At 59.0% G+C, this 26,973-nt stretch overlaps 2 protein-coding genes across 4 annotated transcripts; one reads left to right on the forward strand and one right to left on the reverse strand.

Moving 5' to 3' along the window:
• The first annotated feature begins 294 nt into the window (after window positions 1-294).
• On the forward strand, window positions 295-9,717 carry KLC3 (kinesin light chain 3). Its single transcript, XM_055551903.1, has 13 exons — window positions 295-1,174; window positions 4,951-5,216; window positions 5,736-5,966; window positions 6,257-6,326; window positions 6,775-6,994; window positions 7,360-7,447; window positions 7,525-7,626; window positions 7,883-8,056; window positions 8,668-8,758; window positions 8,833-8,873; window positions 8,958-9,064; window positions 9,196-9,259; window positions 9,500-9,717. Exons 2-13 carry the CDS (start codon window positions 4,959-4,961, stop codon window positions 9,569-9,571), a joined length of 1,518 nt encoding a protein of 505 aa, XP_055407878.1. The 5' UTR covers window positions 295-1,174; window positions 4,951-4,958; the 3' UTR covers window positions 9,572-9,717.
• On the reverse strand, window positions 9,342-25,663 carry ERCC2 (ERCC excision repair 2, TFIIH core complex helicase subunit). Of its 3 annotated transcripts, none has more exons than XM_055551901.1 (23): window positions 25,542-25,663; window positions 25,105-25,204; window positions 23,270-23,347; window positions 23,125-23,187; window positions 22,828-22,941; window positions 20,483-20,599; window positions 20,284-20,400; window positions 19,843-19,966; window positions 19,656-19,752; window positions 19,426-19,559; window positions 19,166-19,334; window positions 17,082-17,200; window positions 14,704-14,773; window positions 14,544-14,613; window positions 14,349-14,450; window positions 13,295-13,358; window positions 12,675-12,796; window positions 11,235-11,327; window positions 11,065-11,137; window positions 10,787-10,857; window positions 10,543-10,686; window positions 10,297-10,440; window positions 9,342-9,924 (listed from the first exon to the last, which is right to left on the reverse strand). In XM_055551901.1, the coding sequence occupies exons 1-23, from the start codon at window positions 25,544-25,546 to the stop codon at window positions 9,832-9,834; spliced, it is 2,283 nt and encodes a 760-aa protein (XP_055407876.1). In that variant the 5' UTR covers window positions 25,547-25,663; the 3' UTR covers window positions 9,342-9,831. The 3 variants fall into 3 exon arrangements, 2 of the variants coding, with proteins under 2 accessions (XP_055407876.1, XP_055407875.1); XM_055551900.1 differs by lacking the exon at window positions 25,542-25,663 and adding an exon at window positions 25,401-25,419; XR_008703904.1 differs by lacking the exons at window positions 9,342-9,924; window positions 25,542-25,663 and adding an exon at window positions 25,401-25,511 and having other exon boundaries at window positions 10,302-10,440; window positions 10,787-10,975.
• Window positions 25,664-26,973: the final 1,310 nt, after the last annotated feature.

Here is a 26,973-nt window from a genome sequence, read left to right on the forward strand (position 1 = left end):
GCATAAAAGTTAAATAAGCAGGGTGACAATATACAGCCTTGATGTACACTTTTCCCTGGGCGAGAACAATAAAGCATGTGTGCTGAGTTGCTTCAGTTGTGTCCAACTCTTTGTGACCCAAAGGACTGTAGCCTGCCAGACTTCTGTGTCCATGGGATTCTCCAGGCAAGAATACTGGAGTGGATTGCCATGCCCTCCTCTAGGGGATCTTCCCAAACCAGGGATCACACTCGCGTCTCTTATATCTCCTGCATAGGCAGGTGGTTTTTTTTTTTTTTTTTTTTTTTTTTGCGCCACTTGGAAAGCCAAACCAATAATATAACACCACAAAATCAGCAGCTAGTATTTGCTAAATGCTTCCAATCCATATATTAAGGCATTCAGTCCTTGTAGCTTTTGACTAATCTATTACAGATCAGGAAAACGGAGACAGAGAGGTTAAGTTACTGTCCAAAGCCTGCACAGCCAATAAATGGTGAAATAGGATGTGAACTCAGAGCCAGATTTTTAGCCTAGCCAATAACGTGATGTAACATCAGATCAGATCAGTTGCTCAGTCGTGTCCGACTCTTTGCGACCCCATGAATCGCAGCACGATGTAACATAACATAGTAATTATAATGTTACATAATTTTAAGTCCTGAAAAATTTTATTAACGAAATCAAGCAGATAAATGAGGTTGTCTTTCGGTGTATTTTAGAAGCGGCAAGGAAGGCCTCTCGGAGGAAACGGCCTTTGAAAAAGGACAAACGTCGAGATCTGTTTGGAGAGATTTCCAAAGCGGGCGCACAGCCGAGGCGAAGGGCCGGAGGCTGGCTTTGCAAGAAGGCCATCCGTCTGGGATGCAAAGTTTCTAAGATTCCGAGTTTCCAAGATTCTAGTTTCGCGGAGACTCGCATTTCCTGAGCGCCTGCAATCATCTCGGATTCGACGTGCCGCAGAGACTACCGGCTAAATGCGCGCACACGGCTCTGCTATTCCCGCAGCGCTGGGGCGGCTGGGCTTAACTTTCCAGGAGCGGTGGGCGGGGCCGGTCTCACCTGCGGGGCGGGGCTCCAGGCCGACCCGCCCCCCGGAGGAGCCGCCCGTGGCCGGAGACTCCGGGCGCAGCACCGGGCGGCGGGCGTGCGTGCGCAGCGCGGAGAAGCGGGACTTGGAGCCGTTCGCGGTCAGGTGGGCGCCGGGAGTGCGGGGTGGGAGTCCCGGGAGCCGAGAGGATGGAGGCGGGGGCAGAGAGTGTGGGCTGGGCCTGGCACACCCCTGGGACCGCTGGCCTGGAGACGGGGACGGGCCTTGGGGTCCCTGGACCCCCCCTGTCCCGCCCTAGGGCTCTCCCGGGTCTGGAGGCCCCGCTGGGGCCGCGCCCCCTCTCTCGGGGCGCAGGTAAACAGGCGCGAGGACGGGGCGGGGCCTGGGAGAGGGAGGGGGCCCTTGTGACGGCCCGGCCGGCTGGCAAGCTGGCGGGCTGTGAAACCGGGGTGCGCGGGGCTCAGCCAGCCGGCCAGGGGTAAGTTGTGTGGTTTGGGGAGCGGGCCATACACTCTCGCTGCAAGTGTATATGTGCGTGGATATTGGGCGTGAGTGTGCACGAGAGATGGTGTAAAAAGCTCAGGTGTGTGTGATGGTGTCAAACGGTGCATACAGATGTGAGTACAGGTTGGTACAGGAGATGGCCTGTCCGTTTAGCCCTGCGAGGGCACCAAAGGACCGTGTGAATGATGTGAAACTTTCAGTGGTGTGAAAATGTGGGCGACCTCTGATGGTGAGTCTGTAATGCTGTGTGTGTGTGTGTGTGTGTGTGTGTTTGGCAGAGAGTTGAACCGTTTATAGGATTAGGTATGTGACCAAGAAAATTGCATGGCCGTGGTTGTCTCTCTGATGGTAAGACTGGGGGGGAGTGGCAGGGAAGTGTGTTCTGTGGGGTACGGGATGGATGTGTGGAGTGTGACTGTGATTATCGTGGTCAGCTGTGTGCTTGTGCACACGGGGCTGAGCAGGTGAAGGGAAGTGTGCCGTTTGGAGGACGTGTGAGTGTGGGGGACGTGTGAGTGTGGGAGGCATGTCAAGGACACAGTCCGAGTGATGCATGGCTGTGGTCGAGGTGTGCGTGTCGCTGTGAGCGGTACTCTGAGGCCATGTCTAGAACAGTCGACTCAGCTGTTGGAGGTTGTGCTTGATGTTGTAGGAGGTTGTATACGTGAATAAGGGTCGTGGTTGTCAAGATGACTTAATGAACTGGCGTGGTTGTGAGTTTGATCGTTTATAGGACTTGAGTGTAAGGTGTGAAGCTGTTAATAACTCTGATGTGATATACGCACACACATGTACAGCGTACATGGAGATCGACGTGTGTGTGAACACACATACATGGGGAAAGAGGGAGATTCGGGGTGGGGAGCCTGCAGTGTGTAAAACCCCTGGGGTTACACACCTGTCCTTGCTCTGTGTCTGAGTGGATGTGATTGTGAGCATGTGTGCAGGTGCGAAAAGCACTGGGCTGCTTTCGGGGATGCCACGGCTGGAGTGAAGTCAGCCTGCGAGTCTGTGCACGAGAACATGGAACTCCGTGTGTCTCCACCGCCGTCTGTGCCGTAGGCACCCGCTTGTGAAGGTGTAAGAGCCAGCATCGGGTCATTTGCACATTCGCGTATGAAACTCTAGTGTGTGTGGCTGGGCAGGGGCGGTGGAGGAAGCGGGGAGGAATGATGACAGGTCCACTGCGAGTCCTGGGAGCCAGCAAGGGAGGGAGGCGTGGGATGGAGGGCTGGCTGCTGGCAGGATGCGGGGGTGTGGGAGAGGGCATGTGTCAGGGGCGCAAACGTTCAAGGAGACAGTCCGCATGGGAGTGACTTGGGATTTGGTTACCTTTTCGCAAGTGAAGAGGGGTGAGGGAGGAGATGTTTTATTTGTGTGTTGGCTTTTATTTTTTAAATTTTTATTGATTCACAGCATTGTGTTAGTTTCAGGTGTATAGCAGTGATTTGGTTGTATTTTATCTTTATTTTTCACATTGTTTTCCACTGTAAGTTATTATAATATATTGAGTATAGTTCCCTGTGCTATACAGTAGATTCTTGTTGGTTATTGATTTTACATATGTATATGTTAACCCCAAGCCCCTAATTTATCCCTCCCCTCCCTCTGCCCCCTTTGGTAACCATACGTTTGCTTTCTGTCTGGCGTTATATTTCTCTCTTTTATCGTTTTGTTTGTTTTGGGGCTGTGCTGGATCTTCCCTGCTGCGTGGGCTTCTCGTCGAGGTGGGTTCTCCTGTTGCAGAGTACAGGCTCTAGGCGCTTGGGTTCCATAGTCTCAGCTCCCCGGCTCTAAAGTGCACGCTCAGTAGTCGTGGTACACGGCTTTTTGCTCTGCGGCATATGGGATCTTCCCGGACCAGGAATTGAATCTGTGTCTCCTGCCTTCTCAGACGAATTATTTACCACTGAGCCTCCAGGGAAGCCCATGGCTTTTATTTCTGAAAGGAAAATGTACCTGTGTGTTGGCTTGTGTTTTTCAGAGGGGAGTGTATGTGTGTTGTTTATTTTCCTTTTTTTTTTTTTTAATGCTTCTTTATTTGTGTGGCTGTGCCGGGTCTCCATTGCAGCACCTGGGTTCATTAGTTGCAGCACGCGAGATCTAGTTCCCTGACCAGGGATTGAACCTGGGCCCCCCGCATTGGGAGAACGGAGTCTTAGCTACCAGGGAAGTCCCTACATATGCTGTTTCTGGAAGAAGAATATATGTGTGTGTGTGTGTGTGTGTGTGTGTGCCTGAGTTAGTGTGTTGTACTAGGTTGTATTTTGAAAAGAAAACGTGGATGTGAGTGGGTGTGTTGAGTTGTATTTTTAAAAGAAACTGTGTGTGTGTTGTATTTCTGAAAGGAGAATGTGTACTGTTGTATTTCTGAGATGGAGTGTGTGTAGAGGCATATTTCTGAGAGTGTGTCTTGTGTTATATTTGAAATAACGAAGAGCGTGTGTCATATATTCAAGGGGAGAATGTGTATAGCGTGGTTTTAAGACAGGAGGGTGTGTGTGTGCTGAGGTCTGTTTCTAAGAGGGGAGTGTGTGTGTGTCCCAGAGACATCGTCCCCAGAGTCGTTGACCTTGTCACCCCCATACAACCCCATGGGAGGGTCCCATGTGTGAGACCCTCCCCCCCCACCCATTAGCATCTGGGACTCAGACGCTCAGCTGTCACACAGCCCGTGTGACACCCCTGGGCCATGCCTTCCACACGTGTGTCCCTGCACGCTTTGGGCTGGCCGGGCCTGTCTGCAGTGGAGGGTGGAGCTGGTTTCCTCTGGTCTGTCAGCTCCTCGGGTCCCCAGGAGTCGCCACACGTGGGGACCCTCCCTGACCTCCCCAGTCCCCAGGCCTCCTCGGCTTCCTGCACCCCAGCCCGGTGGCCCTCTCCTCCGCCCCACCCCACCCCCAGTGGTCTGACTGGTTCCCAACAAAAACACCCCGAGAGTGAGCTCACGGAGGCTGCCGCCTCCACACGTTCCGCCCCACACGCCCAGCAGGGGAGGGCACCTCCGGTCCGGGTCACACAGCCGGACCGGCCGGGCCAGGGGATCCGGGGTCCTTGGGGTCAGGAGGGCTGACCAGGTGAGCTGAGGGCAGGTGGGCGGCCGTGGGATGGCTGCTTGGCCGCCTGGGTTAGTTCCACACGGGAAGGTTTGGGAGTTGTCCTCGGGGCCAGGCCCCGGGACTGAGGACAGGCAAAGGAGACCAGAAAGTTTCCAGCTGCGGGCTCGCCAGGATGGGTGTGGGACAGGTTGCTGGCTGCAGTGAGCAAAGCATGGAGGCAGAGGGCTGGCCGGGATGGGCGGATGGGGCGATGGCTGGGAGGGGACCTGTGGCCCAGCGATGCGGAGGCTGAGGGGTGGGCTTGCCCGGCCCCGGCCGTGACCACCAACCCCCCACCCTGGTCCCGGTCACCCCCAGGAGCAGCCATGTCCGTGCAGGTGGCGGCCCCAGGAGGCTTGGGGCTCGGCCCGGAGCGCCCAAGCCCCGAGGAGCTGGTGCGGCAGACGCGGCAGGTGGTGAAGGGGCTGGAGGCCCTGCGGGCAGAGCACCGGGGCCTGGCCGGGCACCTGGCGGAGGCCCTGGTGGCCCAGGGCCCGGCGGCTGGCCTGGAGCTGCTGGAAGAGAAGCAGCAGGTGGTGAGCCACTCGCTGGAGGCCATCGAGCTGGGGCTGGGCGAGGCCCAGGTAGGTATGAGGGGCGCACTGTCAGGGGGCATGGCTCAGGCCTGGGGGGTTGCCCAGGGGTGAGGGGCCAGGCGTGCTGGGGAGTGGTCTGGGCAAAGGGGGGCCTAGGGGCACCTGGCCCGGGACAGGGAGCCTCTAGTCCTGAGATGGGATCCCTAGCCTGCAGTTGTTGGGGGCGTTCCTTCTGTGGTGGCAGAGACTCCTGAACCAGGTGGGGTCCTTCCATAGAAGGGTGGGTCCTGGGCAGACTTGGGGGTTGCCTGGGTGGGATATGACGTGTCCCTGTGTGTCATCTGTGTGTCTGGGTGAAATGGGAGGGAGGGGTCCCCCCAGCAGGATCGAGGTGTGGCCCCGGGACTCGCCGAGCATCCCTGGAGCCACATCGGAGGGCTGCCTGTAACCTGGGCACCCTGGGGAGAAGGGGGTGCTCTGGCTGGATCTGAGGCCCTGGGCTGGGTCAGGGCCGTCTGGCAGGGTGGGGGCCAGGCCTCTGACTTGCCGCCCCCCCACCCCTGGCAGGTGCTGCTGGCGCTGTCGGCACACGTGGGCGCGCTGGAGGCGGAGAAGCAGCGGCTGCGAGCGCAGGCCCGGCGGCTGGCCCAGGAGAACGCGTGGCTGCGGGAGGAGCTGGAGGAGACGCAGCGGCGGCTGCGGGCCAGCGAGGAGGCCGTGGCCCAGCTGGAGGAGGAGAAGAGCCACCTGGAGTTCCTGGGGCAGCTGCGGCAGTACGACCCGCCCGCGGAGAGCCAGGTGCGGCCCGGCCGGCGAGACGGGGGCCCCCCAAAGGACCCCCTGACCCTCTGCAGAGCCCCCACCTTCAAAGGTTCCCTGGAACCTCTGAAGAACCCGCCACAAATCTCAGACCCACTGGAACTTACTTAGAAGCCCGCCCCACGCCCAGATGCCCCACAAAGCCCCAAGATGCTCCCAAGCCCTCAGGAGACCCCTGCCCACCACCTCCCTCAAGCCCTGGGGTTCAGGACCCCCGTCTCGGAATCAGACTCCCAAGCCCCGTGACACCCCACTTTCCTCCTCTGCAGCAGCCCGAGTCCCCCCCTCGCCGGGACAGCCTGGGTTCCCTGTTCCCCAGTGAGGAGGAGGAGCGGAGAGGTAGGTGCAGGCTCAGCCATGGAGGACCGGAGGCCAAGGCTGAGGAGGGGGCATCTGAGTCGCTGGACCCCGAGGTCTCTGGGGAGGATGGGGCAGGCCAGGGCCGGGTGTCAGGAGGGTGAAGCAGGTGGCTATGTGTGTGTGGCGGGGAGGTGGGGTGGGGGGGCGGTAACGGGGCAGGTGAGGCTGGAAAAGCTGGAAACCAGGCCTGTCATGGTGACCACAGCTCCAGGAACCAGGCGGCTCCCGTGCGTCCCATCCCACAGGCCAGGCCCCCTCCTACGGGCCAGTGAGATGCCTGGGATTCCCATCTCGGGAGTCAGTGCGGGGGCCTGCAGTCCCAGGGGCCAGCGAGGCAGCAGGGGCTTTGGCGGGGGCGTGTCCCCTGGTGTGTGGGCTGGGGGGACAGGAGGCCTGCAGTGACTCGGTGCCCCGCAAACACCCCCAGGTCCCGAGGCAGCGGGGGCCGCGGCGGCCCAGCAGGGTGGCTACGAGATCCCAGCCCGCCTCCGGACCCTGCACAACCTGGTGATCCAGTACGCGGGCCAGGGCCGCTACGAGGTGGCCGTGCCGCTGTGCCGCCAGGCCCTGGAAGACCTGGAGCGGAGCTCGGGCCACTGCCACCCCGACGTGGCCACCATGCTCAACATCCTGGCGCTGGTGTACCGGTGGGGGCCGCCGCCGCTGTAGGGCAGAGGGGGGACGTTGTTGGGCAGAAGTGGGGGGCCCTGGTGTCCTGCTCTACAGCACAGGGTACCTGCAGGGGTGGGGCGGAAGGGGACGGAGATCTGGGGAGACGAGGGAGACCCAGGCAGAGAGGAGTCGGCATGGGCAAGAAACCCCCAACAGAGTGGGGTGGAGGCCTGGGGCAGCAGAGGCTTGGCAGCCACCTGGGCATGCAGGGACCCTGTGCTAGATCTGGGAGGGGTGGGGACACCCATGCTCAGTTCAGCCAGGACCTGGCCTGCCGGCGTCAGTCCAGCCCAGGGCCCCGGCCCTGGCCTAACCACCTCCCCCCGGGGCTGCTCCACAGAGACCAGAACAAGTACAAAGAGGCCACAGACCTGCTCCATGACGCCCTGCAGATCCGGGAGCAGACGCTGGGCCCCGAGCACCCTGCGGTGAGTCGGGGCCCGGGAGGGAGGGCGGAGGGCTGTGGGCTGGGCGCCCCTCCCCTGACCCCCTCCCCACCCTCCAGGTGGCCGCCACCCTCAACAACCTGGCCGTCCTCTACGGGAAGCGCGGGCGTTACCGGGAGGCGGAGCCCCTGTGCCAGCGTGCCCTGGAGATCCGGGAGAAGGTACTCCCCGTCCCACACAGCCCTTCCCCTCTGACTCTGTGGCTTTTGCTTGACCCTGATTTGTTCTTGTGACCCCGGACCTTTTGTGCCCTTCCCATGTGATGTTGTGAACCTAGAAACAATTTGAACCTAGAGTTCCCAGTCCCCTGACTCACCACCCTTGACTCCAGCTACCAACTCATGAGCCTCGTCATGACGGCTGCTGGCAACACGTGGCCCGCCAACCCCAGATGACTTGTGACCCCATGACCCCTAGGTTCTGGGCACTGACCACCCGGATGTGGCCAAGCAGCTCAACAACCTGGCCCTGCTCTGCCAGAACCAGGGCAAGTTCGAGGAGGTGGAGCGGCACTACGCCCGGGCCCTGAGCATTTACGAGGCCCTGGGCGGACCCCACGACCCCAACGTGGCCAAGACCAAGAACAACCTGGTGAGGGCACCTGGGGGTGCAGCGGTCTCAGTCCTGGGGCCCCAGCACTGGGCGGGCACCCATCGTTTGACGGGGCCTTGCCCTGCAGAGAACAGGGGCCCCATCTCTGCCCAGCCCTTGAGGGTGCCCCATGGGGCTGGGCTTCCACAACATTGAGGCTCCCCAGCTCAGAGGACGTGGAAGGGTCGGGAAACTGGCAGGTTGGTGGGGGCCAGAGAACAGCTCCGGGCAGAAAGACGGCCGGAGACACTGGCCGGGAGCAGAGAGCGTTTGTTGAGCCAGGCCCCCTTCTCAGGACTTTCCCTGGACTGTTTCCTCAAGGGCCCTGTGAGGGAGGTGCTCCCACTGCCCCATTGTGCAGATGAGGAAACTGAGGCACAGAGAGGGCTGTCACCAGCTCAAGATGGACTGGGGAGCAGGCCCCTGCTCAGAGCCAGCAGGTCACCTGCCCTGTGGGAAGCAGTGGGCTCAGGCTCCAAGCCCACTCTGCGGTCGGCCGGGGGCCTGGAGTGCGGGGTGAGGCTGGGCTGCTTCCTGGGGGGGCCAGGAAGGAGGTGCCGGGTGCGGCGCCTAGATGAGCCAGGATCACCCAGGCCATGCCCTCCCCGCAGGCCTCAGCCTACCTGAAGCAGAACAAGTACCAGCAGGCGGAAGAGCTGTACAAAGAGATCCTCCACAGGGAGGCCCTGCCCGCCCCGCTTGGTGAGCCCCTGGCCCCTCCCCTGCCCCGGGGGCTGCTCAGCGCCCCCCTCCACAATGTCCCCATCTGTCCCCAGGAGCCCCCAACACAGGCACCACCAGTGACGCACAGCAACAGGTGAGGAGGGCTTTGTGCGGGCTCCCGGGGGAAGGGGGCCCGGGGGCAGGGGAGGCTGACCGGTGTCCCTGGCGCCCTCCCCAGACCCTTCGTCGGAGCAGCTCCTTCTCTAAGCTCCGGGAGTCCATCCGGCGCGGAAGCGAGAAGCTGGTCTCCCGGCTCCGAGGCGAAGGAGCGGCGGGGGCGGCCGGGTGAGTCCGCCCCTCTCCCCATCCTGCTTGAGGACCGTGCGTGGCTCCCGCCTCCCCTGCGACAGTCAGGCCCGGTGCCCGAGTCTCCCAGGGTGGGAGCCAGACTCACTGCCGCGCCCCGTTCTGGGCAGGATGAAGAGGGCCATGTCGCTCAGCATGCTGAACACGGATGGCTCGAGGGCGCCCGAGAACCAGGTGAGGGGACCCCTCGATCGGGTGGGACAGGCCCAGAGGCCAGGGGGATGGTCAGGCTGGCATTGGAATGGACCCCCAGACATGAGCACGATGGGTTTTATTTGGGTAGATGCAGGGGGATGGAGGGGTTGGAGTGGGGTAGGGACAGGAAGATGGGCAGACAAGCAGGCCGGTGGCGTAGCCCCGCTGGGCTGGGGCAGCCCTGTGTCCCGCCCTCACCCGCCCCATGCCTGTCCCCAGTTCCCCAGGCAGCACCTGAGCGAGGCCTCGCGGACCCTCAGCGCCAGCACCCATGACCTGGGCCCCCGCTAGAGGCGACAGGACCACGTGGCTGCAGCTTCTCAGGAGGAGCAGGAGGGGTGGGCGAGGGGAGGGAGTCCTCTCCTCTCCCTGATGGCTCCCCTTGGCTTGGGCCTCCCTGAGCTCCGCTCCTGAGATTAAAGGCTGTAGATCTGGCAGCTAGAAGGTCTGCCTGAGGTGTCCTATGGGGACCTCCAGGGCCCTCCCGGAGGCCCCTCTGAGCACCGGGACTGAGGCCGGCTAAGACTCAGGCGTCACGGCCCCGCCTGGTGCTACAGCTGCTGGGCAATCTGCTCGATCCTCCGCAGCGTCTCCTCTGACTCCAGCTGCTCCAGGCTGAGCAGGGACAGGCCCAGCTGGTCCTCCTGGGAGTGAGGAGAGGGGGTGTCAGCTGGCCCCCATCCCCCTACAGGGCTCGGTAGTGACAGGAGGCGCCACCCGGGGGCCCAGGACAGGATGCTTGAATTTGAAATGCCCGGTTAACTCGGAGCATCCCATCCCTGTGAACGGAAGACGGGCCCAGGGAGGGAGGTGGAAGAGCGCCAGGTCTGAGCCAGAGAGGGCTGGCCTTCCATAGCCCCTACGAGGAGCTCGGGGCACTGCCAGGGACACAGTGGCATCAGGAGCCCTCAGCTCTCCCCCAGCTGCCAGGCAGGGGGTGGCACGCACACAAACCTCCCTGGCTGGGGCAGGGGCTCAGGGAGAAAGCCCAGGGGTCTTCCTGGAAGAGGGCTCACCCGGTGGAAGGGCTGTGCCATCTGCCTCAGGAAGTACTTGGCGACCTGGACGCCCTCGTCGACGGTCAGGTTGAGGTTGGCGTCCGTGAGGTGCTCCTGGATCCAGCGGGGTAGCTTCCCCCGCTTGTCAGCCCGAGCAAACCGCTGGTGGTGGTGGTGGGGGTGTCAGGACCCTGGTGGGGGAGCCCAGGCACCCGCAGCCTGGCCCTCCCCCTCTGGCTGGCGGGGGCCCTGAACCTGCCCCACCTTGTCGGCAAAGACCATCAGGCCATAGTCCGTCTTGCCCCTGATGGCCCGACCCACACACTGGGCAGCGTGGCGCATGGCATCAAAGGTGAGAAAGTCATTCTCACGAATCTGGAACTGGTCCCGAAGGTATTCCAACCGTGCCTGTGGGTGCAGAGATGGGGGCCAGGGCCCTTCCTTGCACTAGCCCCAGGGGAGGCCTTCACGTCTGTCCGCCCACCCGCCCGCCCCCAACGAGGCTCACCTTGAGAATGCGGCTCTGGGTGTACACGTAGGGCACCCCGAACATGATGACGGCCCGCCCGTAGTGGTGCACTGCAGGGCGAGGGGAGGCGAGAGAGGGCTGACTGCACGGGGCCCAGGAGCTCTTGCCGTCGGAGGGGGTCCCCAAGGGCCCTGCTGGGCGCCCAGGGATGGAGGGAAGGGGAGGCCCCTGTGTGTGCAAGATGGTGGGCGGTGGGTGAGGTCCCCTAGGGGAACAGAAATGGCCACACAGGGGCAGGGAGGGCCGAGTACACTCACCAAAGTCGATTCCCTCAGACACCTTGCCTCGGGCCACCGAGAGCAGGATGGCCCCGCGGCCGTTTTCGCAGGCCTGGGGAGGCAAGGCCAGGACACAGACGCGTCACCAGGGAGCTGTGCCGCCTCTGGCCCCTCTCTGCCCGGACTCCCCTTGTCCCCACAGTATCCACCTCCTGGTACTTCTCCAGGGCGACGCTGGTCTCAGCCCCATCCTGGGTCTCGATGAAGAGCAGCTTGTTCCTCTGGATGTTCTCCAGGATGCCCTTCGGGGAGGACACGGGGAGGTAGGGATGTGGGCGGTGGACGGTGGGTTCAAGGACGGGGGTGTCCTGCTTAAACTCAGCTCTGCCACCACCTACCCTGCGACAGGCCACCCCTGTCCCCTGGGGACCGGGGGAGGGTGGTGGCAGGGTTCAGCCTCACTTCTTTGGAAAACCCCGTGATCCCAGGAGGGAACCAATCCCCATCTTTTGGACAAGTGGGCAGGCACGTGGCCCGGGTGACCAATCAGGATGCTCCACCCCCAGCTTGTGATTGGTGGGGAGGCTGATGTAGGCCAGGCAGAGCCAATCAGAGGCTGCCTTGAGCGTTCACATTTGACACTGAAATAGACTCATGGTTCTGATCAAGGACAGATGCGAGACAGACCAGAGAGAGAACACAGAGACCTGTCACTGTGCCACTCAGTGTGCTGGGGGGAGCTCTTCAGTAAATGGGTCTGGAGCAACAGATTTCCAAATGGGAAAAAAACGAACCTCGACTTACATCCTACACAAAGATGAACCTGCGGTACCTCACAGAGCTTAGACGTGAAACTTAAGACTACAAAACTTCTAGACGGAAACACAGGAGACCATCTTTGTGACCCTAGGGTAGACAGAGGTTTCTTAACTAGGACACAAAAGACACTGAGGACGTGGGGCGCAAGAGGCTGACACTGTGCGGAAAGAGCCTGAGGACGACGTCTCGTCCTCGTGCATGACGTTCCCACACACTCCCTGGTGCTCACATTAGCCGCGTTCACTTGTCTCACCCCAAAGAAGCGCTTGCTCTAACTTACCCGAGAGCGGGGCTCATGGTACAGAAACATATCCTATCAGGGGCCCAGTGCCCAGCTGTGGTGAGCCCCATCTCCAGAATGCCCCATGACCTCGCCCACACACTCCCCAGAAGGGACTCCTCCAGGCTCTTCGCCCCAGTCTCTGTTCAGCCTTAATTCTCCGGAACCTTCCTCTAACAGCACAGCACCCCACTACAGTCACACCTGCTACCCAGGGTCTCCACACCACGCCGTACGAGCTGGAGGAACAGCTGGGGGTAACCCCCCCCCAAAAGAGCACAGAGGGAAGCAGGAACCCCTCAGGTGGGGTGTGGTCAGCCCTCCTGAGGGGCACGCCTCTGAGGAAGGGGCACAGTGAGGCCGCTGATGTCCTAGTTCTTAACCTGGATTTGGGGGCACAGTGAACATAGTTCTTTAAACTGTTCTCTGTGTTTTATACACTGTCTTGTCACTTACAATACACGTCACCATTTAAAACAAGAGGAAAGAAGCCAACAGGAACAAGCCAAGAGCTCAGAGGGTCCGAGCGTGGGGCCGGAGGCGGGCGTACCTGCTCGTACCAGGAGGCCACGGTGCTCTCCATGTATTGGTAGCTGGTGAAGAAGGCCACGATACCGTCAGGGACCACGGCGGACATCTCCAGCAGGAGATTTCCATAGTTCCGGATCACCGCTATGAGGGATCAGAGGTCAGACCGTCTCCTGGCCTGGGTTCTCCTCCTCACTCCCCATCAGAGCTTTCTTGTCTGAAACCTGGGGTTCCTAGAAACCCCACTGCCAGCTATTCACACGCATCCCAATTCTCCTTCCAGACTCATGGGAGGACTGCCCCTTGACCCACCAAAGTTAGGTGTGGCCATGTGACCTGCCACGGCCAGTGAAGAAAGGGCCATGTCACTTCCAGGTGAGGAGCTTTACGAGCCAGTACACAACCCACCAGGACCCCTCCCGTCCCATCTCGCCAGCGCAGTGATGTGTCCGATGGCAGAGGTTCCCAGAAGGGAGAGATTCATGGCAGGCCCCCACCAACCCACAACGGCACGTAGCTTAGGCAAGAAGTAACCTGTGTGAAGCCACTTTGATTTGTTACTGCATCCATGACCCGGCTCATGCTGACCGACCCACCTCCCCTCTTGGGACCCACACAAACCACCCCCTGTGGGAACCATACCAATATCTTCCCGGGTCTCAAACTTGGAACTGATGGCCACCTGGTCATTGCCACGGCCGATGATCTGGAGAGAACGTGAGGTCGTGATGAGCACACGGGCAGCAGCCACCCCAGTGTGTGCCCGCGGGCTGTGGGCTAGCGCTGCTGTGTGCTTTTTATAGACACAGTGTCACCGAGTGAACCCTCAGCTACCCTCTTATCTGCGGGGTGCAGACGAGTCACCTCAGGCTCACAGAGGGCGAGTTGCCCGCCCAAGGTCACCCGGCAGATAGACAAGAGAGATGGAACTGACCCCAGGTCTGTCCGTGCGTCTCCCCAGCAAGGACCCCCTAGTCTGCCCCAGCCTCCAGCCAGGCGGTTCCAGGAAGCTGCCCCTCACGCCACCGGCAAAATCACAGAAGCACCGTGTGGCGGAGGGTCCTTACCAGCCACAAGCCCTTAAGGGCAGCTCCGAAAGCCAAAACACTCAGGAACTCCGGGTGCTCAAGTCTGGCACAAACTCATTTGGTAGCAAGAGTTGCCCCGCACAGAGCCTGTTCAGCGTGCTGATGGATCTCCCTTGGTCTGATTCATCAGAATGTTTGCTCAAATATGATTTTCACTAGAGGGATTTGCTGAGACCCCTTGCGAGTGTTTAAAGTCTGGAAAATTCTCAACTCTAAAACACATCTGCCCAGCAACTTCAGAAATGCCCAGGACTGAAGGCCCATGTTATGAGGTTCATTTTACAGAGAAGAGGACCGAGGCCGAGTGGCAGGGTCACTCAGCAAGGTCACTGCCAGATGACGGGCCAGGTAAAACCCCATTAACCAAGTAGCAGGCCCTGGGCCACGAAAGCCTGTCACACTCACTGTCTCATTGAATCCCCTCAGCCACCCTGGGAGACCAGAGAGGGGGTGTTCCCATTTCACAGATGAAAAAAACTGAGACTCGGGGAGTCAAACTCAAGCCCAGGCTCGTCAGAACGCAGAATCCGTGCCCTCAGCTGCCTGAGCAGTGGAGAGGAAGGGCGGCCCTCGCTCCCACCACCCTCCCGGCCACTTCCCCCACGCACCATGGGGCAGAGGCAGACCCGGGCCAACGTCATGCTGAAGGTTGCCATGGTGACAGGGTGGAAGTCCAGGATCTTGGGGTAGATGTCCAGTGGGGACAGTGTCTACAGCGGGGACAGCAGAGGGATCTCAGCAGGACTGGGTAGGAATCAGGAGCCCCCCGAGGAGGGCTGGAGCCCAGAAGGGAGGGTCCTCACCCCGGATGTGATGATGACGGACTGGAAGCGCTCAAACACAGGTTTAATGGCCAGTGAGGCGTCCATGCAGCTGTGGGGAGCAGACCAGGGTGGTTAGGGCCAGGCTGTGGGGGCCAGGCCCCTGTGGTCCGCTGATATCCCCCCTGGGGTGGGATCTCACCTGAAGTGCAGGATGGGGTTGGCAATGGTCGGGGTCCTGTCATCGAAGGGCTCGATGATGATAGTGAAACCTATAGGGGGTGGGCGGGACTCCTTGAGGGCCAGTCATGACCCCGCCCACTCGGCCACGCCCCCCTTCTCCCTCCACTCGTCCCCCTCCCCTCACGTTCCTCAGTGAATGGCACCAGCCATCAGAAGCCCAAAGCTACAACCCAGGCCCCTGAGTCCAATATACACTCCAACCTGCCTGCCCCTCCCTTGGGCCAACACCTGTGTGAATGTTCACAGAGGATCCTGAGCCGGGCACCAAAGGCTCATCCCTCACCCTCTGAGGCCCACGGGGGCCCACCACGCCCCTCCAGCCAAAGCCTCCAGCCTTCTCCCACCAGCTTTCTGTCTAAGCGGTCAGGAGGCCAGTCAGCTCTGCTCCAAAGTCCAGCTGCCCTCTGACCGCTTCCCCTGCCCTGCCCAGACCGGCCGCCATCACCCCCTGCCTGTCCCACCGCAGTCGCTCCTCATCCCCACTCCCTTCACAGAGGCCAGAGGATCCTTGCACTCAAGTCAGGTCACATCTCTCCCTGCTCAGAAGCCCCCAGGACTCCCCATGTCCCTCCCAGGGTCCAGAACTGTCGGGGGGATCCTGCCATCCCGACCTCCTTCCCTCTGTGCTCACGGGCTTCCTGCTTGACTTTCAAAACCACCAGGGCCACACACACAAAAGAACAATCCCACCAGAGTCATTCCATCCCAGGGCCTTTGCACTTGCCCCACTATGGAAAGCTTCCTGAGGGGGGCTGGCTCCTGGTCATTCAGAACCCAGCTCAAATGTCAGCTCCTCAGGAAAGCCGCCCCGGTCACCACAGACACTGTGTGCGTGCTCCAACACAGTGACCTTTTCATTTCTTGTGAAAACTATCACTTTCTGGAATTATCTTCCTTACCCACATTTACATCTTTGCTACCTGTCTTCCCTGCTAGAATTTAAGTTCTGGGAGGTCAGGAATGAGGTCTTTCATGGTTCCTGCCATTTCCCCAGGGCTGGGCCAGGCCCATTTATTGAGCAAATAAATGAATAAACGCATCCATGTAATCAATTTCACTTAGCAAAGATTTTTTAAAAAATACCATCATGTCCTCTGTGCCGAGCCCTGCATTAGGAACACAGCAGTGATCGAGACAGCCCTGGCCTCACCCTCTCAGGACTCACAGTCCAAGGATGGGGACACAGAGCTGTCCCCAGAGTGACCACTCTGAGTAGGAAGGCTGGGACAGGGGAGCCTAAAGGAGAGGGCCTGGCCCAGCCTCAGAGCCAGAGGAGCTTCCTGGAGGAGGAGACGTCTCTCCTGAGCCAAGAACAGAGGGGTGACGGGGAAGACAGTTGGGAAGATGGGGAAAGCTGTTCTGAATGTTCTTGTACATTCAGGTACAAGAATGTGAGGTGTTGGTAGATGGAGAAGTGGGGAAGAGAGGACAGACAGACCGAGAGAGAGGATGGGATGGACAGAGGGACAGAGGCAGAAAGAAGATTCCAGTGACACTTGCTGCCCATCGGCCCCAGGGTGGGGACGGGCTATCTTCCTGCCAAGGCCGGGCCATCAGACAGGCTGACCTAGTTTGCTGGATAGAGGAGTAATCCCCGGGGATGAGACTGAGCCCTTGGCAGCTTAAAGCTGATGAGCGGGGGGCGGGACGCTCCCCTGTACCCTCCCAGCAGGCTGGAAATCTGAGCGTCCTCTCCCCAAGGCCCCACAGACCAGGCACCAAGTCCCGGCCTCTTCACCTCCCACAACTCTCTCCAGCACCCCTCCCGCCCTGGCCCAGCCTCTGCCAGGAGAATCCTCTAAAGTGCAATCTGACCCTGCCTCTCCCTGTTCAGAACCCGCCATGGCTCCCCAGTACTGCTGGAAGCAAATGACCACCCCCTCACCCACCCCTCAGGGTGAGCGCACCCCACAGAATCTCTCCCTCCTCGTCTCACGCCACTCCCCACCCCCACCCACCTCCATCTGCAGCCAGAGGGAGCCTTTGAAAATACCCACCTGAGCACAAGGCTCGCTCACTCAAGGGCTGTTCGTGGCTCCCCACTGCCCTCAAAATAAGGCCCAGAGCACTTCCCTGGTGGTCCAGTGGCTAAAACTCCGTACACCCAACACCGGGGACCCAGGTTCAATCCCTGGTGAGGGAACTAGATCCCACATGCCGCAACTAAAGATCCTGCATGTCACAACTAAGACCTGGCACGGCTAATAAATTTTAAAACAAATAAAGTTCAAACTCCAGAGCCCAGCCTGTCCAAGTCCCAGCGGTGACCCTCTAGGCCCTGCTGGATCCCAATTCCAGCTGCTGGGGGCTGGCAGAGGCAGGAAGAGGCGAGCTCACCCTTGGCATAGGTGCTGACGAGCGTGGCGAAGTTAGCGAGGAGGGTGAGTGGGGAGAAGTCAGTGAGGTCCGAGATCTCCAAGGTGTGCAGGAGGGAGCGGAGGCGCTCGGCGCAGAACCTGGTGGGGTGGGGGGCGGGCAGGTGAGGGAGGCAGTGGCTGAAGGCTGGAAAGCCCCCTCGTCACCGTCAGAGCACGTGCTCATGCGCCGTCCCCCCAGCTGCCTGGCAGTTCCAGGAGGTCAGGGTCTGGGTCACTCTGTGTCCCTACCTTGTACCACTGCCCACCACGGTGGGGGGAGGGGGGGCGGTGGGCAGCCACAGGAGGGCACACAGCAATAATCTCACAGCCCAGAGTCACCGCCCAAATTCTTAGACAGTAAGGAATCTGCCTGCAAGGCAGGAGACCCAAGCTCGATTCCTAGGTCGGGAAGATCCCCTGGAGAAGGGCATGGCAATCCACTCCAGTATTCTCGCCTGGAGAATCCCATGGACAGAGGAGCCTGGTGGGCTACAGTCCAGGGGGTTGCAGAGAGTCAGACATGACTGAACGACTAACACTCCAGAGTCACCCAGTCCTGTCACATGAGGTAACGTTCTCATACACAGGTTCTCAATCAAAAGGGGCGACCCACGACCACCCCCAGCATCCCACGGTCAGCACGTGAGCCCTGCATGGCCACACGGTCACACACTCCCGCCCAGATCTCCACAAGGTCTCAGCCACAGTCCTTCATGACACAGCATTAGAGTTCCACACGCTCCCAGACGACGGCCTCACACAGCCTCACCGAGCCTGACACAGGCTCTATCGACGGCACACACGCAAGGCCACCCAGCTCCAGGCAGGGACAGGCTGTGCGTGGAGCGGGAGCACCCAGCTTCGGCGCCAGGCAGACAGTCAAGTTTAAAACCTGCCTCCTGGGACTTTCCTGGCGGGCCAGTGGTTAAAACACCCAGTGCAGGGGGCCCAGGTTCAAGCCTTGGTCAGGGAACTAGATCTCACATGCCGGGCGGTGTGCCCAAGAAAAATAAGAAATAAAATGAATAAAACCTGTCTCCTGTATGTCCTTTCTTCCCGTCTGCCTTTCTATCCCCCAGGCTCGATCAGACGGCCCCTCTGTGTTCCTGTAGCCCCCAGGACTCCCCCCTGACCCCGAGCCCTGGACTGTCCCTGTCTGGGATGGGTCTGTCTCCCCAACTGGACTGTGAGCCCAGGAGGGCAGGGCCAGGGCCGTCTCCGGCACTGCTGTGTCCCCAGCACAGAGCAGGCCCTCCGAACACGGACCCTGTGACTCAGATCCCCTCTGTCCTCACAAGTCTCTCAGAGCAGCCAGGAGCCTCAGAGCCCCACTGGCCGGGCTTCCGGTCACAACCACACACAGCGCCGTGTGGCTTCCCCTCCTCGGGACACAGCGTCCTCACTGGCAGCACGAGGCAGGGACGCTGTGTTGAGTTCCCCGGACATGGGCTGCAAAGCGCTTGGCTCATCGTCAGTGCTCTAGACCAGGTGGGTTCCTGGGGTCGCTGCTTTGTCATTAAACCACCACAGGAACCTGGGGGTAAAGGGGCTGACCCTCTACCCCTTGCACAGAGGAGGAAACTGAGGTTCAGAAAAGACCAAAGACTGATGCACAGCAGCAAAGGAAAAGCAGAGAAAGCTCCACCCCCACTGCTGAGTCCCTTCATCACTGGCTCAGCCTCCAGACTGCACCTAGGGGCTGGCTCCTGCCCAAGGGCTGGGGGGGCAATGAGAGGCCCTGGTGGGAGGAAACAGGGAGTGGGGGGCCCACAGAATTTTCTCCCAGCTCCCACCCCGCTGGCCCTCATCAGAAGACCCTCTCCAGGGCCGCTCCCTCCATGGCCTGGAGTGAGAACACCCCTGAGCACTGACCAGGGCCCTGGGGTCTCGCCCCGCCCCCCACCCCTGCACAGTCTTCCATCACACTTTCCGAGGTCAGTTCTCTGATCATGGCTACTGACACCGGAGACGGAGCCCTCCCACGCCCAGCCCGGGGCGGGGGGTGGGGTGGGGTGGGGTGGGGTGGGGTGGGGTGGGGTGGGGTGGGGTGGGGTGGGGCCGCACCTGAGGGGCTTGCGCTGGATGCAGACGCGCTGGGCCAGGCCACTGAGGAAGGCGGGCGGGCTCTCCTGGACCACATGCTGCACCCGCAGGCGCCACTTGACGTACTCCAACAGGCGACGCAGGAAGCCCAGGAAGTGCTCGGCCGTGCGGATGGAGCCGGGCACCGCCTCTGCAGGGAGATGGTCTCAGCCAGGTGCCAGTGGGGGCGCGGGGTGGGGCGAGGAGGGGGGAAGGGGGGGCGAGGCGGGGGCACGGCTCACCCTTTAGCACTTCGTCAGGCAGCACGGGGTTGGCCAGGTGGGCATCGGTCTCCCGGGCAGCGCTGGCCTCCCGCAGCCCCTCCACCAGGCGGCGGTACTCCTCTCGCAGTCGCTGCTCGTCCGTCTCCTTGATTCTGCGGGGAGTCGGGGTGTGGGAAGAGCTGGGCCACTTGGGGGGCAGGTTGGGAGGCAGGTCAGGCGCCAGGGTCTATGGGCTGGGGGACCCCCACCTGAGCACTGTCTTCTGCAGGGTCTCCAGGTTGGCCTGGCACCGATCCAGGGTGCGGCGGGTGAGGTTGACGCTCATGGAGTCGATGCAGACGTTGTCTGGGGGCCAGAGAGAGGGCCGGGCTCAGGCAAGCAGACGCAGCAGCAGTGGAGGGGCCACCTCGCCTCCCCGCCCCGCTCTCTGCTCACCGATGTTGTGGGCCTCATCAAAGACGACCACGGCCTTGCGGGCCAGCTCCTTGGACACCAGGTCAGCAATCTTGGGGTCCAGCAGGTAATGGTAGCTGTAGACCACCACGTTGGCGTGCAGGATCTGGGGGCCGAGGGGGCAGGGTCACCCCAGCCTGCCTGCCAGGGCCCACCCCCAGGGCCCTGCCGCCTGGTGGACCCCACCAGGTCACATCTCTCCCTCCCAGGCCGGCAGAGATGAGGCAAAAGGAGGGACACAGACAGGTGGACAGACAGACACAGACATGCAGGCAGAGGCAAGGAACAAACAGAAGTGAACAGGTAGAGACAGACTGACGAACAGATGCAGGCAGACCAACAGGGAGATCTAGGCAGGCAGAGAGACAGGTGGTGGGCAGCCTGTAACCCTCCCACCCGCCCGCGGCCCCAGTGCCTCCTCACTGAGTATCGGGCCAGGAAGTACGGGCACCAGCCCTGGCGCCGTCCCACAGCCTTCAGGTCATCCAGGTTGTAGATGCCCGTGGGGAGGGGCACCTGGCGCCCGTGGACATCAAATTCCTGAGGTGAGAGGGTAGCTGGGGGTCAGGGGGCTTGACTATTGCAACTCGCCCTCCCTTGCGCCCCGCTGCCCCGCAGGTACCTCGTAGAAGCGGCAGTGGGGCAGGCTGGAGTCCCGCTGGTACTGTGCCCGCACGTACGATGCCGTGAGGCTGTGGCATTTCCCGTCCACGTCCTTCCCAAAGCGCAGGGGCGTCACCTGCGGGCCAGGGAGCATCTGAGCACCGGGACAGGCCAAGAAGCCCGAGCACGCCTGGAACCCGGGGCTCAACACCTGACGGCTGGCAGGGTGGGAGGTCATCCTGCGAGATGACCAGGGTGGGACTCGGGCGTTTGTGGAAAACTTGTCCCGAACCTGCTTCATGATTAAACAGTTAAGACACCTGCAAACTTACTGCAAGGATGCAAGAGTGGCCCAACTGTTGGGCTCTTATTCTTTTTAAAATGTTAAATCCTAGGACTTCCCTGGTGGTCTAGTGGATAAGAATCCGCCTGCCAATGCAGGGGACACGGGTTCGATCCCTGGTCCGGGAAGAACCCACATGCGGCGGGGCAACTAAGACCGTGTCCCACCACTGCTGAGCCCACGAGCCCAGCGCCTGCGCTCCGCCACGAGAGAAGCCACCGCGACGAGAAGCACGCACCGCAGTAAGAGCAGCCCTGCTCGCTGCATCTACAGAAAGTCTGCGCGCAGCAGTGAAAGCCCAACACGGCCAAAACTAAATAAAAGGAACAAAACATTAAGCCTTGTGCAATGTCAATTATACCTCAGTTTGTTTTTTTTTTAACATTAAGGCTTGAAGAACCTTCAGCATGTAGATTACGCTTTATCTTTTAAAATGCTACAACAGCCAGAAACCTTGGCAAGGTCTGAGAAGCAGAGGAGGTTCTGATCGCAGTTTGAGACCTTCCTTAGCCCTGCCCTGCTCCAAACCCTCCAAGGCCCTGTTGGCGGCACCGTCACAGCCCAGGGCTGCCCTTCCTCGCAACGAAACCGTCCTCTCCCCAAAGTGAGGGCTCTCAGGCTGTGGGCCCCTCCCTCTCCCATTTCATCAGCTGCAAAGACTGTGCTGCTTCTCTCTCTCTCTTTACATTTTATTATTATTACTTTTAAGAAGCAATACAGAGACTTCCGTGGTGATCCAGTGGTGAAGATTCTGCGCTGCCAATACAGGGGGTGCAGGTTCGATCCCTGGTCGAGGAACAAAGATCCCACATGCCGTGGGGTGCAGCCAAAAGACAATAAATAAAAATAGGTACCAGTATGTCACATGAGGCACACAAGGTTAGACGTGTCATAGATGCTCCCACAGAAAAGTATTTTAAAACTCTGAAAACTTTCGCTAGGACTGAAGCAGAGAACTAATGGCAAATCTACTTTGAAAAACTCATTTCAGTCCAGATGAAGACTACACCTATGCTGGTAAGTCCTTCCGAGGCAGCAGGCACGTGGAGGGAAAACCGAGATGGAAATACCTGGCGCAACCTCCAGCCTTATCCAGGTCACTATACAGCTCTGGAGACAACCAAGACACTGCCCTGAAATACAGTATAACACTGCTTATGCCCTTACCATGTTTCCAGAAAACCTACTCCAGCTTATTAATTCTCGACTTCTTACTATCCTAAGGGGGACAGAACCACCCTTTGCACATGTTCTGGACACAACCATGCAGCGATTTACTACACGGTGCCTCTTCATTTATGGCTCTTAATTTAAAGTCCTAAGTCAAATTCTTACTTAAAAGCAAGCATCTCAAGGGACTTCTCTGGTGGTCCAGTGGCTAAGACTCCCAGCTCCCAATGCAGGGGGCCTGGGTTCGATTCCTGGTCAGAGAATTAGACCTCACATGCTACAACTAAAACCCAGCACAGCCAAGCAAACACATAAATAAAGGGACCAAGCACAGTCGGCCCTCCTGATTTGCGGTTCCCGATTCCACAGATCCGAAGTGTCAACTCTACATTACATGACTTACACATTTTATAACTAGAAGTCTGTCCTTTTTGACTGCTTCACCCATTTTGCTCAGCCCCCACCTCCTTGCCCAATCTTATCAACAACAGTATGAAGCAGGTAATTATCCCCATTTTACAGACAGGCAGACTGAGGCCCAGACAGCAGAAATCACCTGTGCAAGAGTATATGGCTAGTACGTTTCAGTATCAGGAAACCAGGCCTGCCAGACTCCAGGAGCTACCTTTTCACCTCTCCCAGGCTGGGGGAAGTGGGAAGGCTCCCCAGAGGAGGTGTGCCTGAGCCATGAATGATGAGTTGGCACGTGATGAGTGAGAAGAGAACTTTGTGCGCGGCCCCTGCACATCTCCCTGAGAGGTCTGGTCTGGGTGGGGATCTAGAACTCCCGGTAGAATGGAAGAGTTTCCTCAACCCTGACACTTAGGGAGAGGGGAGGAATGAGCACTCACCTCGGGATGAATACACAGGTTCTTCCGGGAGCTCAGAGCCAGCCCCAAAAATGTCAGCTTCTCGCCCTCCTGTTTCTCATAGAAGCTGAGTAACTTTCGAAGTTCTTCAATCACCTATTACAGATGATGGGGGGGGGAACTGGCCTCAATGAAAGTCCAAGCCCCTGTCCAGGCAGGTTCTAGCCCCTTCCCCAGCTTCCCACAGGCTCAAAGCTATGACGGTAACCACCAGGGGGACAGATGGGTTAGGGAAGAGTGGGGGGGGGGGGGCGGGGCTTGGGATAGCCCAGGGCTCACCTTCTCAATCTCAGGCACAGTCCTCGAGCAGTAGATGAGTTTAGTCACCTCCAGGGGATACGCCTGCCGACAACCATGGGCTCAGCCTCGGCCCCCGTCCAGCCTCCTCCTCCTGCCCCCTCCTTGGGCCCAGGGAGTCACTTACTCGCTGGTACGCCATGATCAGGGCCAACAGGGACACTGTCTTCCCAGTGCCTGAGGGCATCTCCAGGACTCCATGACCCTGTTTGTGGTGGGCAGGAGGGACATGACACAGGCGCTCAAAACTCCAGGGACACAAACTCTGGGACCCTCCCCCCAGAATGAAACCATCTTGGAATAACAACATAGCAGTTAGAAATCTAGGCCTCAGGGGCAGTGGATTTGAACCCCACTTTTGCCACTTTGGTTGAGTGGTCTTAGGCAAGACCTCTCAACCTCTCTGAGGACTCTCTATCTCTAAAACTTGGCCTACAGTGGTGAAGACTCCAAGCTTTCACTACCGAGGGCCCAGGTTCAAACCCTGGTCAGGGAACTATGATCATGCAAGCCATGCAGAGTAGCAAAAAAAAAAAAAAATTAGGGGTTGGGGGTCTAATAAGCTCTTCTTCATCGCATGACTATGAGGATTAGGGACAAACTGAGGGCTAAATATTTAGTACAATATCTGATATGTATGTATGCTAAGTCCCTTTAGTCATGTCTCTTTGCGAGCCCATGACTGTAGGACTATAGCCCACAAGGGTCCTCTGTCCATGGGGTTCTCCAGGCAAGAATACTGGAGTGGGTTGCCATGCCCTTCTCCAGGGGATCTTCCCAACCCAGGAATCTCCTGCATTGCAGGCAGATTCTTTACCGTCTGCACTACCAGGGAAGTTCTATCTGATACATCGCGAGCCCTCTCTTTTAATTTATCAAGCACCCCCACAGCACTTAACTCTGTGCCTGGCACTGTTACTAAGTGTCTTACATCAGAGTATCTCAACCTCGACTCTCTTGACATTTGGAGGCCGGTAACACTTGACTGTGGGGTCTGTCCCCCACTGCGGCAGCCAATGTGGCCTCTACATACTAGAGGCCAGTTGCACCCCTACTCCACTAGTTCTGGCAACTGGGAACGTCTCCCACTTTGCTGAATGTCCTCTGGGGGTCAAAATGGTCCCCAGTTGAGAATTTCTGCCTTCCTTAGTGAATGAACCCCTGCAGCCCTCATTAATATCAAAGTGAAAGTAGTGAAAGTGTTGCTCAGTCCTGTCCAATTCTTTGCAGCCCCATGGACTGTAACCTGCCTGGCTCCTCTGTCCATGGAATTCTCCAGGCAAGAATACTGGAGTGGGTTGCCTTTCTCTTCTCCAGGGGATCTTCCCCACCCAGGGATCGAAGCCAGGCCTCTTGCATTGCAGGTAGATTCTTTATCATTTGAGCCACCTGGGAAGCCCCATATTAAGCTGCTGCTACTGCTAAGTCGCTTCAGTCGTGTCCGACTCTGTGCAACCCCATAGATGGCAGCCCACCTGAGGTAGGTACTATTACTATGGCTATTTACCAAGGTGAAGACTGCAGAGGGGAGATTAAGTGATTTACCCAAGGACACAATGCTGTGGGTAGCCAATTCCTGAGTCTCTCTATATGCTTAAGCCAACCACGGAGCAGTTCAGCCTTTGATAAAGGTCAGCTGATGCTATTTTTAATTACTATTACTTGAGATACCAAGTCTGGCAGCGCTGGCTATCACAGGGACCTCAGATTTCTAAACTCTAGACCAGGGGTCCCCAACCTCCAGGATCTAATGCCTGATGATCGAATGTCTGATAGACCCGATGTAATAATAATAGAAATAAACTGCACAAAAATGAGTTTGAATCCCTCCGTCCGCAAACTGTCTTCTCCAAAACTGGTCTTTGGTGCCAAAAAGGTTGGGGACCGCTGCGATCTCAGTCTTAAACGCGCGTGTGTCGGCCCCACCTCTCAGGTGGGCAGCGGCGGGCCCGGCCCACCCACCTTGGCATCCAGCGTGCGTTTGAGCTCCAGCATGTACGAGAACTGCTCCGGGTAGATGTAGTCGTAGGGGAAGTAGACCAGCAGCCCGTCCACGTTGAGCCTGGCGGCGGGGGCTGCCGATCAGTCCCCCGTCCCCTCAGTCCCTCTCCAGCCCCCACACTCCCCTGCCGCCGGGCCGAGAGCGGTTGCCGCCGAGCACCGGCCGGCTGGTCCCTCCCGCACATCCCCCCAGTTCTCTAGCAGCCTCCAGGTCCCTTCGGCATTCCCTCGCTGGCCCTCCCCGCAGCTATCCCCACCCCAGCGCGGCAGCCTCCCTTCGCTCCGCCGGGACCCGAGGCCTGACCACGCGTCCCCGCATCTTCCGGACCCCCACACCCCCGCATCTTCCGGACCCCCACGCCCGCTCGCGAGCCGCGAACCCAGGGTCCCCCTCTCACTTCATGGCGCCGGTCGCGGATTGAAACGGCGTCGGCCCGCCTTCCTCATGAATATTCAGGAAAGACAGGCTCCTCAGGGCATCCTCGAGGCGCTGCCCCACCTTCTTCGCGACGCCATTGGCTGAACCTGTCCGTCACTCCCCCACTGGAGCGACGTCAGGAGGCACAGTGCGCGTGCGTACGGCAATTGCGGGAGGTGGGTTCCGGGGGAGGCGGTGCCGGAGGCATCGCGGAGGATCGCCGAGTACCCAGAACGAAACGTTGATGGAAGAGAACGGAGAGAATCGATCTCATCCGCTGGGATTCGGTCTTCCCGCGTCTGTCCAGATTACCTGAGCAGCGAATGCATTATCAATTTTATTCTATTATATTCTTGGTTTTAAGAGGTACTCCTCCCTTTCCCCCCAACTTCAATAAAGTAACCAAGTCTGGAATGGGAGAACCCAGAGAGGGTCAGAGCCTGGGGGATCATAGAGGGCTTCCTGGGAATCTTCCCAACCCAGGGGTCGAACCTAGGTCTCCCACATTGCAGGCGGATTCTTTACCATCTGAGCCACCAGAGATGCCCTGTGCTGTACCTAGTCTCTCAGTCGTATCCGACTCTTCGCGACTCCATGGACTGTAACCCACCAGGCTCCTCTGTCCATGGGATTCTCCAGGCAGGAGCTCCCAATTATCATGTCCCGTGTATTTGCGCTTCCTGACTTCCGATGCACGCAGTAGTAACCGCAGCTTGCAGCAAGCAGAAGCGAGCAGAAGCTGGGAACAAGAGCTTACTTAGTTCCTGATCAGGAATTTAACCTCTGGATCTCAGAGGCCAGAGGCTAGGACCTGGATTCCCAGTGTTCGTTGCCTGCCGTGTTAAGAAAAAATTCGGGGAAGGAGGCAGAAAGTAAAGAGAAAAGTAAAAAGTTTATTGGAAAAGAAGAGTACGTGCGGAAAGACTCAGGGGCGAACTCTGGGGTTACACCTTTGGGAAGTTTAATTCTGTTGTAAGGGGGCAGTTTTCCAGATCTTGGTCTTCCTTCAGGCCAGTCATCTTGCTTTGTCCCCCCTCCCTCCCCTGAGGTGCCCACTCACCCCTCAGCCAAAATGAATCTGGAGGTGAAGTCTTCTGGGACCAGCAAGCCGCATTATGGCCTGGAATTATCCCCTGACTTTTGACACACACAGAGCCTTTCTGCCAGCACGGTGTGTCTCCCTTGTCCCAGAAAGGGTGGGGGAGGGAAGCAGAGATCCCTTAATCCTTTACTCAAACAGTGTTTTGCCCCTCTTTGTCCTTGCCATGATGATTATCTTAAGGTGTTTACAAGAGACAAAGACAGGTTATTTACCCTGTATCTGTTGTTACTTCCGTTTCTGAGGGCAAACAGGAGGCTGATTGTAAAGGCCTAAACTGGAGCCCACCTATCTCCTGTTTCAGGAAATGCTA

Source organism: Bubalus kerabau, chromosome 17, assembly GCF_029407905.1.
Source record: "Bubalus kerabau isolate K-KA32 ecotype Philippines breed swamp buffalo chromosome 17, PCC_UOA_SB_1v2, whole genome shotgun sequence".
Taxonomy (NCBI): Eukaryota; Metazoa; Chordata; class Mammalia; order Artiodactyla; family Bovidae; genus Bubalus; species Bubalus kerabau.